The 11678-nt window shown below is 47.0% G+C and overlaps 1 protein-coding gene across 16 annotated transcripts in view; it reads left to right on the top strand.

Annotated features, from left to right (window-relative positions):
* Positions 1-11678, top strand: part of PUDP (pseudouridine 5'-phosphatase) — a 352814-nt gene that overhangs the window by 32336 nt on the left and 308800 nt on the right. For 5 of the 16 annotated variants that reach the window (XM_007125266.4, XM_028492508.2, XM_055086307.1 and 2 more), the window contains one exon: positions 2258-2476. In XM_007125266.4, the coding sequence (XP_007125328.1) occupies positions 2258-2476 (219 nt within the window). Of the gene's footprint in view, positions 1-295; positions 1282-2257; positions 2477-11678 lie in introns of those variants that run through there. The other 11 variants (XR_008617969.1, XR_008617967.1, XR_008617968.1 and 8 more) reach the window with 6 other exon arrangements.

Below are 11678 nucleotides of genomic sequence, written 5' to 3'. Positions count from 1 at the left end.
CCCGCCCCACGCCACCCAGGGCTGAGGTTCTTGTGTACCTGCAGTATTTTCCTAACACGCCTGAGGAAGGAAGCAGCTTGTTTGCACGTAGCCTGTGGAAAACCACATGAGTTTCCTGTGAAAAATAACCCAGAAGCACGGCGCAGAGCACAGCTACTTTTTTTTTTTTTTTTTTTTTGCGGTACGCGGGCCTCTCTGCTGTGGCCTCTCCCGTTGCGGAGCCCAGGCTCCAGACGCGCAGGCTCAGCGGCCATGGCTCGCGGGCCCAGCCGCTCCGTGGCCTGTGGGATCTTCCCGGACCGGGGCACGAACCCGTGTCCCTTGCATCGGCAGGCGGACTCTCAACCACTGCGCCACCACGGAAGCCCCCACAGCTACTTTATGCGGCTTCATTTTAGTTTAGCTTCTGGAGAACCTTTTCCTTTCAAAACGCTGTCCCTTTCATTGATTGTACGCTGTTGTCAGCTGGTGTACTCATTGCCGGGTCTGAGGAGTTTGGCGGTGCGTTCAGATCCTCGCTTATTCCACCGAGGGTTTGGGGTGATTTTATCTAAATTGTGAAGAAAAGTGGCTGTTGGCACAGTCTCCTACAGATTTATAATCCCACCGTTCTTTGCCTTTTAAATTAAAAGCTTCAGCTTTAAATAAATGCTGCTTGAAGCATTTTTAAAGAATACAGCTGTTTTCTGTCTTCAGAATTAGTCTTTTTTCATGCTCCTTTCTCTTTCCCTGTCCACTTGCTTCGGCACCAGTTCCTCTTGTTAACTCCCCATCCGGCCTCTGCTGCTTTTCCTGGCACTCCCTAGCCTTCGCAAACCCATCAGTGGTTTCTCACTCGCTTGGTGCCGACGATGTCTTTTTGTCAGTCTTTCTCTCTCTCTCAATCGCTAGAAGAAAAGTGCTCACGTGTAGAAAGTAAAGTGTACAGCCTCTCTGCCGGTCCATCCATCTCACCACCCCAAGAGCCCTCCCTCTGTGTCCCCTCACAGGCGAGAAGGATGTAAAAGAGCATGTGTTACAGACAGCCCTCCTCATTGTCCAGCGGAGGGGTGGACCAGCCCTTCCCTCTTTGCTGGGACTTCTTTAGGGAGATTAAGTGCAGCGTGGGTTATAGAAAAACTAGAACCACCCAGGTTATTATGCAAACACTAACTGCTGCTACCAAGGAGCCCGGGAAGACTTTTCTTCAAGTCCCACCTTCTTTTGTACCAAAAGAAGAGAAGAAAACAAAAGCCGGAATTTATTATCCAGCCCAGGGGTCATGCTCAAGCACACAGTCTGGCGAGTATCTCTGAAGGTGGAAATCTGAGATATGCTTGTTGTGTGTCTTATACCGTCCCCCCCAGAATCCAGCCCGTGGTAGAACAGTGAGGACCCAAAGAGTTAAAGCGCTGAAGATGAATTCTGCGTACTTGATACGCAGCTGTAGATGATTTCATCTTGAAAAGCAGAGGAGAAAGAAAAGCTTTTTCTGTTGTTGGTCATTGTCAAGGCTGAAGCATGCCACCGTGGGGCTGAGGGTCCAGGGCCTGTCCGGGGAAGCAGCCTACCGGGAGGCCCTAGCACGACACATTTAGCGGGTGGGGAGGGGAAGGGCAGGTCAGCTTCCGGGAGAAGTAGCCACGGAGTGGGTGGCGGCCTCCTGGGACTGATCCCTTCACCACAGAGCGTGAGCATCCAGGTACGTTGCAGGAAGTCTTGGTGGGGGAAGGCCCCCCCCCCCACGCCTGATGACACAAGTGCCGTGAGGGAGCTGGTCCCGTGAGAGCAAACGAGAAGCACAGGAGTTGTTTTCCTACTCAGAGCCGTGCACAAGTGTCCGTCCTCGCGGCCCGGCAGGAGCCGGGGAGTAGTTTCTCGGGACACTGAACGCATCCCTAACAGCGGAGGGCTCGCACACAGCCCCTTGCGTGCTGCCGTCACGGTGCACGCTTGGGGGGACCAGCTCAGGGCGTCAAGCGCGTGCTCAGGCCCAGATGCGTACGTGCGCGTAGACAAGGCAGTTTCACCGTAATAGAGACTTACTTTCTGGGCCAGCCTGTAACGTTCCCGAGCAGCAGAGAGCAGGCCGCCCGGGGCATCGTCTGGTCCCCCTGGCCTGAGAACGTCTCCCCCACGTCCATAGGTCTCCCCGAGAGAGCTTTCTGCCCTGAACTTGACCTGCACTGTGAACACACGTGCTTCTCTGAGGTAGACTTGGCATTACCACCGCGCGCACCCTAAAAGCCTCTGTGTTTTCGTTTCACTGTGTCTGCAGATACCGAACGGCTGTACTCAGTGGTGTTTGAGGCAGTCTGCGGTCGCTATGGGAAGAAGTACAGCTGGGACGTGAAGTCCCTTGTCATGGGCAAGACGGCGTTGGAGGCGGCCCAGATCATCGTAGACACCCTGCAGCTCCCGACGTCCAGGGAGGAGCTGGTGGATGCCAGCCAGGCGGAGCTGAAGGACGTGTTCCCCACCGCCGCGCTCATGCCAGGTGCCGCCCTCTGCCACCCTCGCCGTCGTGTTTCTCGCCGTAGTAGTGACCCTCACAGACTCCTGCGGGGCATGCTAGGGTTGTCCTTTAGTCTTGATAACTTCTTGGAAGATTCTCTTCCTTGTGAGGTTCAGAGGGACTCTAGAGAGAGTTTGGTGGTTGCTGTTGTATGCTGCGATTCAATCTTGTGTTTTTAAAGGCTTCTTAAAAGCATATACATTCCTTTCCCTGACTCCTGAGGTCCAAAAGCATTTGCATTTTGTTTGCATCAGTATTATGTAAAGATTACATTCCTGACAGAATTGGCTCAAAGTGTAAACTAGGTGGCTTTTTCTTTTCACAATCTGATAGCACGAGTAAGGTTTCAGCAGCCATGCGAAGTTTAACATGTTGATGATAAGCAAGCGCCTAAATCTCCCCCAAAGAAGTTTAATTTTTTTTTTTTAAGTTAAAGGCATAATTCTGTTCTGATATGTCTATTTGTATGGCCTTTATTGCTCTCTTTACTTGTTTTCCTTTGAAAGGGAAGATGATTTTTCTCCCTTGGGGCATGTTAACTGAAGGTTGATCACAACGGAATTGCCTGCTGGTTCTTACTACAAGTGAGAAGGTCAAGAATGTTCTAGATTACAGGGACAAAAAATGCTTAAAAATGAAGTATTATTTTAAGATTCTTCTAGGAGAAGAGGTGAATACTCAGTCTTTAGAATTCCTGGTGCTAAGGGAGAAAAAGTTTACAGTTAAAGCAGTAATTTTGGATTCAATATCGTATTCGTATGAGTCATCATCATTTTTGAAACATGTGTTGTTATCTATATTTGTACACATATCCAGAGGGGCAGATTGAGTACTCCCTGGAACTAGAGAATTTTCTGTCAAAGGGTCCTGCTAATACCGCTGCCTGTGTCACACAGAAACCATGTGGACTGTTCTTGGATTGCACACACACACCTCACACACGGGTACAAGCACCGCTATTCACACTCCCTTCATCAGCTGCCTCTGGGCTGTTTGCACACCCAGTAACCCTGACAAACTTTATTGATGGAAACGCATCCATATGTCACAAGAAACAGCTGAAAATTTACCATCTTATCCATGTTTAAGTGTACAGTTCGGTAGTGTTAAGAACGTTGAAGTTGTTGTGTAACCATCACTACTCCATCTCTCAAACTTTTTTCATTGCAAAGCTGAAACTCTGTCCCCATTAAATCTTAACTCCCATTCCTCCCTCTCTCCAGCCCCCGGCACCCACCCGTCTTCTTTCTGTCTCTGTGAATTTGAACTGCTCTAGGTGGCTTGTACAGTATTTGTCCTTTTGTGACTAGCTTTTTAAATGCAGTGTAATGTCTTCAAGGTTCATCCATGTTGTAGCATGTGATTTTCTCCCTTTGAAGACTGAGTTATATTGCACTGAATCATATTCCACTGTACGGACCACATTTTGTTTATCCCTTCATCTGTCTATAGATAACTGGGTTGCTTCCACCTCTTGGCTATTGTGAAAACCACTGCTGTGAGCATGTATATACAAATATCTCTTCAAGACCTTGCTTTCATTTCTTTTGGGTATGGTCCCAGAAGTGCGATTATTGGATTATAAGGTAATTCTGTTTTTAGTCTTTTGAGGCTCCACCATAACTGTCTTCTATACTGGCTGTACCATTTTATTCTTCCTCCAACGGCCCACAAGGGTTCCAGTTTCTCCACATTTTCACCAACGCTTGTCATTTTTTGGTCTTTTTGATAGTAGCTGTCCTAATGTGTGTGAAGTGATTATCTCTTGGTTTTGCTTTTCTTTAATGATTAATGATGTGGAGCATTGTTCCCTGTGTTGTTAGCCGTTTGTATGTCTTCTTTGGAGAAATGTCTGTTCAAGTCCTTTGTCCATTTTTTAATAGGGTTATTTGTTTTTTTGTTGAGTTCTAGGAATTCTTCATAAATTCTGGATATAAACCACTTATCAGATACATGATTTGCAAATATTTTCCCCCATTTCATAGGTTGCCCTTTCACTCTGTTGACTGTGTCCTTTGATACACAGAACTTTTTAAGGTTGATGTGCTCCCATTTGGCTGTTTCTGCTCTTGCCTGTGCATTTACTGTCATATCGAAGATATTTTAAAAATCCTGTGTCATAATGCTTTTTCCCCATGTTTTCTTTCAGGAATTTTACAGTTTTAGCTCTTACCTTTAGGTTTTTAATCCATTTTGAGTTAGTTTTTGTGTATGGTATAAAGTAAGAGTTCAGCTTTGTTCCTTGCACGTGGATATCCACTTTCGCCAACACAAGTTTGTTGAAGAGACCGTCCTTTCCCCATTGAGTGGTCTTGGTAGCCTTGTTGAAGATCATTTGGCCATATGTGTGAGGAGTTCTTTCTGGGCTCTCTATTCTATCCCATTGGTCTATATGTCTGTGTTTATGCTAGCACCACACTGTTTTGATTACTGTACTTTTGTAATGTGTTGTGAAATCAGGTAGTGTGAGATTGTCCAACTTTGTTCTTGTTTTCCAAGATTGTTGCGCTTCAGGTTCCATTGAGAGTCCATATAAATGTTAGGATGGATTTCTGTATTTCTACAAAAATTGCTGTTGGAGTTTTGATATGGATGGCTCTGAATCTTTAGATCGCTTTGGGAAGTATGGACATTATAACAGTATCAAATCTTCCAGTCCATGAGCATGGAATGTCTTTCCATTTATGTGTGTCTTCTTTGTTTTTGTCTTATTTATTTGTTTCTTCCAGCAGTGTTTTGTCGTTTCAGTGTACAGGTCTTTCACCTTCTTGGTTAACTTTTATTTCTCCTTGATGCTGTTGTAAATGGAAGCGTTTAAATTTTCTTTTCAGGTTGTTCATCGTTAGTGTATAGAAATGCAACTGATTTTTGCATGTTGATTTTTGTGTCCTGCAATGTTGCTGAATTTGTTTATTAGTTCTAACAGTTTTCTGTATGTGTGTGAAATCTTTTCTACGTATAAGAGCATGTCATGTGCGAACAGATAACTTCACTTCTTCCTTTCCAACGTGGATGCCTTTTATTTCTTTTTCCTGCCTGATTTGCTCTGGCTAGTACTTGCAGTGCTGTGTTGAATAAAAGTGACAAGAGAAAGCATGTTTTCATGTTCCTGATCCCAGAGGAAAAGCTTTCAGCCTTTTCACATCGAGTAATGATGTTGCTGTGGGCTTTTCATATATGGCCTTTATTATGTTGAGGTAGTTTTCTTTTATTCTTAGTTTAAGTGTTTATATCATGAAAGGGTGCTGAGTTTTGTCAGATGCTCTTTCTGCATCAGTTGAGATGACCATGTGGTTTTTGTCCTTCATTTTGTTAATGTGGTATGTCACATTGATTTTTGTATGTCGAACCATCCTTGTGTTCCCCCTTGGTCATCATGTATAATCCTTTTAATGTGCTATTTAAATAAGTTTGCTAGTATTTTGCTGAGTATATTTGTATCAATTTCTTGTAGTTTCTTTGTTTGGTTTTGGTACTAAGGTAATGCTGGCCTCATAGAATGAGTTTGGGAGTATATCGTCTTCTTTAATTATGGGGAAGAGTTTGAGGAGTATTGGTATTAATTCTTTAAAATTTGGTAGAATTCTCCAGTGAATCCATTTGGTCCTCTTTTCTTTGTTGGGGGGTTTCTGATTACTGAATTAATCTCCTTAATAGTTACAGGTTTGAGCAGACTTTCTCTTTCTTTTTGCTTTGATCTTGATAGGTTGTATGTCTCTAGCAATTTATCTATTTCTTCTAGGTTATCCAGTTTGTTTGCATACAATTTTTCATATTATTCTCCTTTAATCCTTTTTATTTTTGTGGCATTGGGTTTAATGTCCCATCTTTCATTTCTGATTGTAGTTATGAGTTCTTTTTTTTTTCTTTGCTTAGTTAATCCAGCTAAGGATTTGTCTATACAGTTCATATTTGACCTGGAGTCTCTTTCATGGTTTAACATACAAAGCGCCTGTGATGTTTTAGGAATGTAAATATCCTTTTTCTTCCGTATCCACCCAAGCCTTTCAAGTGGTTTTCCTTCTAGAATTTTTGTCCTATATTCTCAGATTTACTTGAGATATGTTATACTACAATTCCAAGAAAATATGATGTCTCATCCAGCTAGTCTGGTTGTTTGGCTGGATTGCCAACAAGTCTGTATCATGAAATCTGCTTGGTGATCCAATCATTGTAGTATCCTCATTTGTCTCTCCCAGTGACTAGGTAGGAGTTAAGTAAGGTGCTAATCGTAGGTAGCAACAGAAGAGAACTGAATCCAGACACCTCCACCATAGAAGTGAGGCAGGAGCTAGTTCTTCAAAGACAGTTTAGTCCTACAGAACTCACCTGGATGACTCTTCTTTCTGTGCTACTCCTTCACCTCTTCTAGACAAGAGGGGTAGAGGACCTCTTTATTTACTGATTGATCAAGGTTATGAATCTGGCTTTTTAGCCTAAGAATTTTTGTGTATACTTAAACTTTTACTAGCCTCACAGATGAAAGTAAGGACTTATCAGTGTTTCTAAAGTGACTCCTTGAAAACATGAGGTCGTTTGCACACACATAACTGGGAGGTGAGCTAAGCATGAGAAGATGACAAGAGTATAAAGAAAAGCCCAAGAACGCACCAGACAGCAGACATGTAAAATCGTGCTGGCATGCTGGGTAAGACCAGGGACCGAGGTCAGGAGGTGCCACTGGACGTTCTGAGTGGGTTAGGATGACAAGCAGTATTTGGTAATTATACGTACCCCAAAGGGGAAGAAGAACAGGAGGAAAACGCAGGACAGACTGGAGCCAAAGGAAAGGCTGTGTGGAAACCTAGACCTGGAAGCACATTATAACATGTTAGTCACAAAAACAGTAAGGACAGAGATCAAGTTGTCTACCCCAAAAGACGTGCTTCGCCCCCTGGTTTCCACCCCTGCTGCATTCCTCCCATCGCCTCTTTTATCTGAGCCAAACCTGAATTCCACCGGAAAGGTGACCTCCTGGGGAGTCCAGGGTGTGGTGACTATAACTAGAAAAAGTCACCGCTGCACTCTTTCTAGGTCTAGGTTTTCATCTTGTTCACTTACCGCTTTGTTACCATCACGCAGCTGTGGATGATAGCATAACCCTTGACTTTCATTTCTTTTCTTTCTGAAGGTATTTTCTGGTGGGGCATTTTAGGTTGTGGAAGGCGTCTTGAGCCCATTAGAAAAGGAGGCTGTCTGTAGGGACGGTCTGTTATTAATTCAATATCCTTCATTTTGAGAATGAAGCTCTCATTTCAGGGTGAGAGCTGTGGCCCCAGCAGGTACTTAGCAAGGAAGGCATGGCAGTTTGCCAGGGGTAGCAGGCCCTGATTATGATGCAGGCATGTCTGCCTGGGCCAGTCACCAGGGGAAGCAGGCCCTGATTATGATGTAGGTGTGTCCCGCTTGGGCCTGGCACCGGGAAATTAGCCCCTGATAGTGTGTCCTTGCCTGGGTCCAGCCACTTGGAGGGTAGGTTTGGCCCATGGGGCTTGAAGTTCAGGCATAAGTGACTTGATTCCCTTCCTATCAGCAGCCTAATGACTGAATGCTTTGGATGCCTCTCCTTGAAGTGGGTCATGAATGATCTAGGAGGGAAGTACTTTTGACCAGTATGTTCTGTAGGCATTTACCACATGCCTTAGCGATGAAATATAGGGTGTAGGTCAGAGAAAGGTCTAATTTTCTGGGAAGAGACATCTTCTGAATCGTGGCACAACTTTTGGACAAGAAGTATTGAAATGTTTGTGGCCTAACCTGAGAAAAACTTTTGCCATGGGACGTAAGGAAACCTTTTTAACAGGGTCCCCATGAAGGATGCTGGTACCTCCGTTGTATTTTGAAGCACATTTCTTCAGTCATGGATTCTTTGAGGTGGATAAAATGATGTATTTTGGCATAATTCAGCACGAGTAACTGGTGTAGAAGGCCATTCATAAAGTCGGTGCCTCTTCTGGTGTGAAACCCCCCAGAAGGTTCTCCTGTTGGCCTGGCTCTCTACTTTTCCTGCTCTTTTTCAAGGGCTGGGATGGGGGGATTCCCCACGGAAGAGCCCAGGGCCTGGCATCTGGGCCAGTGGACAGGAGGGGGACAAGGCCGAGCCCAGGAGTGATCGCCCACGCGCTGCCCGTCACACGGGCCCCTCGGGGGTGCCAGCCCCCGCCCCGGCCCCGCCCACCCCTGCCCCCGCTGCACCGCGCTCCCTCGGGTTAGCTCTCTCCCCTCCTCCTGCTCAGGAGATCATCCAGCAGAAGAGCGGAAGTGCACACTGATCCCCGGTCCCCTGGGCAGCCGAGGCTGTGGTGCCCAGGCCTCTGCGGCTGGGGGGTGGCCAGTCCCCGCTCTCCCATCAGCGAAGTCTCCCTGTGCTCTGCAGTCTCAGGTCCCCTTGGGAAACCAGGAACTCGGCCGTGTCCACCGTGTGTGTGGCCCCCCGACATAAGCTGGAGAGCAGCACACGTGGGGACTCCCTGGGCAGGAGGATGGTCCTCGCTGGGGCTCAGCAGGTACCTGCGCTCTTCTCCCTGAGCGCCCCTGAAGACTACAGCCCAGCCGCGAAGTGGACACTGCTCTCCGTGGTGTGGGCCCCAGTCCCAGTTCTACCCAAGCCCGTTTCTTCTTTGCCAGCCTGCTTTAGCCTGGGTAATTATGTCTGTCTCCACCCCCGCACCCCCTGCCTTTTGCTTCTCTCTTCTACTTTATTCTTCATGTGTCTTATGCCCTTAGTCCCCCATGGCTATTAGCAGACATTATCGGCTCCTGCCGCCCCACTTTCTGAACGTGCGGTCCACCGTCCTGGCAAGAAGGCACTCATTTCCTTAGGGTCATCCTGTAATTTTCCTCTTCCTTTACTCAGTCCTTAAGGGCATCTGGTGCTGGGTGGCTGCTCATGGGCACATTAAAGAAAGGTGTGTATAATCAGCTTAGGACACGTGCATATCCATTTAAGTGGAAATCTACAGTAACATAGTTTTACACCAAAAAGAGAAATTCAGAAAAGAGTGGTGGAAGGGGAGTGGAGGAAAATAAAGCAGAATATTCTCGGAGCAGTGGCAGCTTTGTGGTGGGGACGGGGGCTTGAACTTCGGGGAAACTGCGGAGAGCACGTGAGATAGAGGCGGCTCAAAGCTAAGCCTCTTACTGCTGATGTGCTTGAGAAATGGGCAAGGACTTCTGCTCGACTAGGTCTTTAGTCTTGAGCTAAGCTGTCTGCTGCTTCTAGAACCAGTGGGAGTTTTGAAGAGATGATGTGCCAGAGGGAAACCTATGGCGGGAGGGGGGGAGTTCCTCTGGGTTTATGGCACATGATGACGATGGCAGGGGAGAGTTAGCCGGGAGGAGGACCAGACTATGAGGGCTTGACCTAAGGTGGAGTCAGAAGGTCTGAGCGGACCACAGTCCCATGTGAGGTGACAGTGTGACGTGGTACGGGCAAAAATTAACATTCACCTGAGAAACCAGGACTGGAACTGAAGTTTCAAGAGTCATTATTACTTAAGCACCAAAGCTGTAGAATTGCACACGTAAAAAGAATCCAGCAGACAGCGCATACTGAGAGAAGATGTGAGTCTCAGGTTACGCGTAGCTTTTCTCATCCTGAAATCAGTCACAGCAGCAGTGAAAGGACGGTATTGAGTATGGACGTGGTAACAAACCGCAGTCGTGATGCCGCGCTCCTTCAAAATCATTTGCTGGTCAGTAATGCCGGTAACAGACCTTGACAATTCTGATTCCCCTTGTCTTGTAGAGTCTGACTTATTTGATGACGTGCTTGGACGTTACTCCTTTTTCCTGGTTTAAATATCCTGGCATTCAAAGACTGCCAGGTGCCTGAATCATTACTGACTAAATTATGACAGAGACATCCGAAACTAAGCCACAAGATACATGTCTTCCTGCGATTCTAGCTGTTACTTAACTGTGGGCGTAAAGGTTTTTCTCAAATGAAGGAGCTGCAGTTTGTTTTTCAACGTGTGGCGGTTCCCCTGCGGATTTTTAAATACTTGGGAGGAAAAGATCATGGATAAAAGAAGTCCTTACTGAAAGATCCCTCAATTCAGTGGAGAGAAAATGGGTGGCTAGATGGCCGTGATGGTTCAGTCACGGGCGTCGGCAGCTGAGGAGAGTGGCTTCCAGCCGCCTGGACAGGCTCTGGGTGTCTGAGGAGCGGGTGCTGACCGCACAGGTGCGGACTCGGGGGGTGGGTGGGCACCTGTGTCGGGGGAGGAGTGACCTGTCGTCCCAGTGAACACGGCCAGGTTCCAGGGGGCTGCCTGGCTCGCCCCGCATCCCACAGCTTCCCTGTGGCCGACCCACCCAGTGGTGGGCACGCAGTGCGTGCACAGACAGCATGGGTACGGTTGAACCTTGAACAACACCTGTAATTTATGGTCGGCCCTCCGTGTCTGCACTTCCTCCTCACCTGCCGAGTCAACCCACCACGGACCGTGTAGCACTGTCGTGTTTACTGTTGAAACGCATCCACCTGTACGTGGACCCGCGCGGTTCAAACCCCTCTCGTTCAGTGGTCAGCTGTATATTAGTCTAGTCATTTTCAATCTTGGAAGATCTACTCCTGGCATTATTTCGGGGAGGCGGTGCACAACGGACAAAATATTTCAGTTGCGGCTTTGCTTTTCAAGAAATAAAAGAAATTGTATTTTTTAAAGAATGGAAAGCAACTACTCATAATAGCCGAAAAGTTGAAGCTACCCAAGTGTCCGCTGATGGATGACTGGATAGATAGTGTGTCTTATATTCCTACAGTGGAATATTGTTCAGCCTTAAGAAGGAAGGAAATTCTGACACAGGCTACAACACGGGTGAACCTTAAGGACATTGTGCTCAGGGAAAGAAGCCAGACAGAAGAGACAGATACAGTGTGATTTCAGTGACAGGAGTTAGCTGCAGTGGTCAGAGTCACAGAGACAGAAGGTGGCGTGGAGGTTACCGGGGCAGGGTGGGGCGGGGCGGGGGGGAAGCGGTGTTCAGTGGGGACGGTTTCCGTCTGGGGAGGTGAGAGAGTCCTCCAGTTGGCTGGCGGTGACCACTGCACCACAAGGTTGAAGCTCCTGAGTGCCACTGGCCGCGCACTTAAAAACGCACAAGATAGGAAACTTTATGATAGTTACCACGATGAAAAATACTTCGTTTCTGTTTTTAAATACCAGAAGCGGCTCATGGA

Source organism: Physeter macrocephalus, chromosome 7 (genome assembly GCF_002837175.3).
Source record: "Physeter macrocephalus isolate SW-GA chromosome 7, ASM283717v5, whole genome shotgun sequence".
NCBI classification, from domain to species: Eukaryota; Metazoa; Chordata; class Mammalia; order Artiodactyla; family Physeteridae; genus Physeter; species Physeter macrocephalus.
Note: the sequence above shows the minus strand (reverse complement) of the source record. Positions and strands in the feature narration are given on the sequence as shown.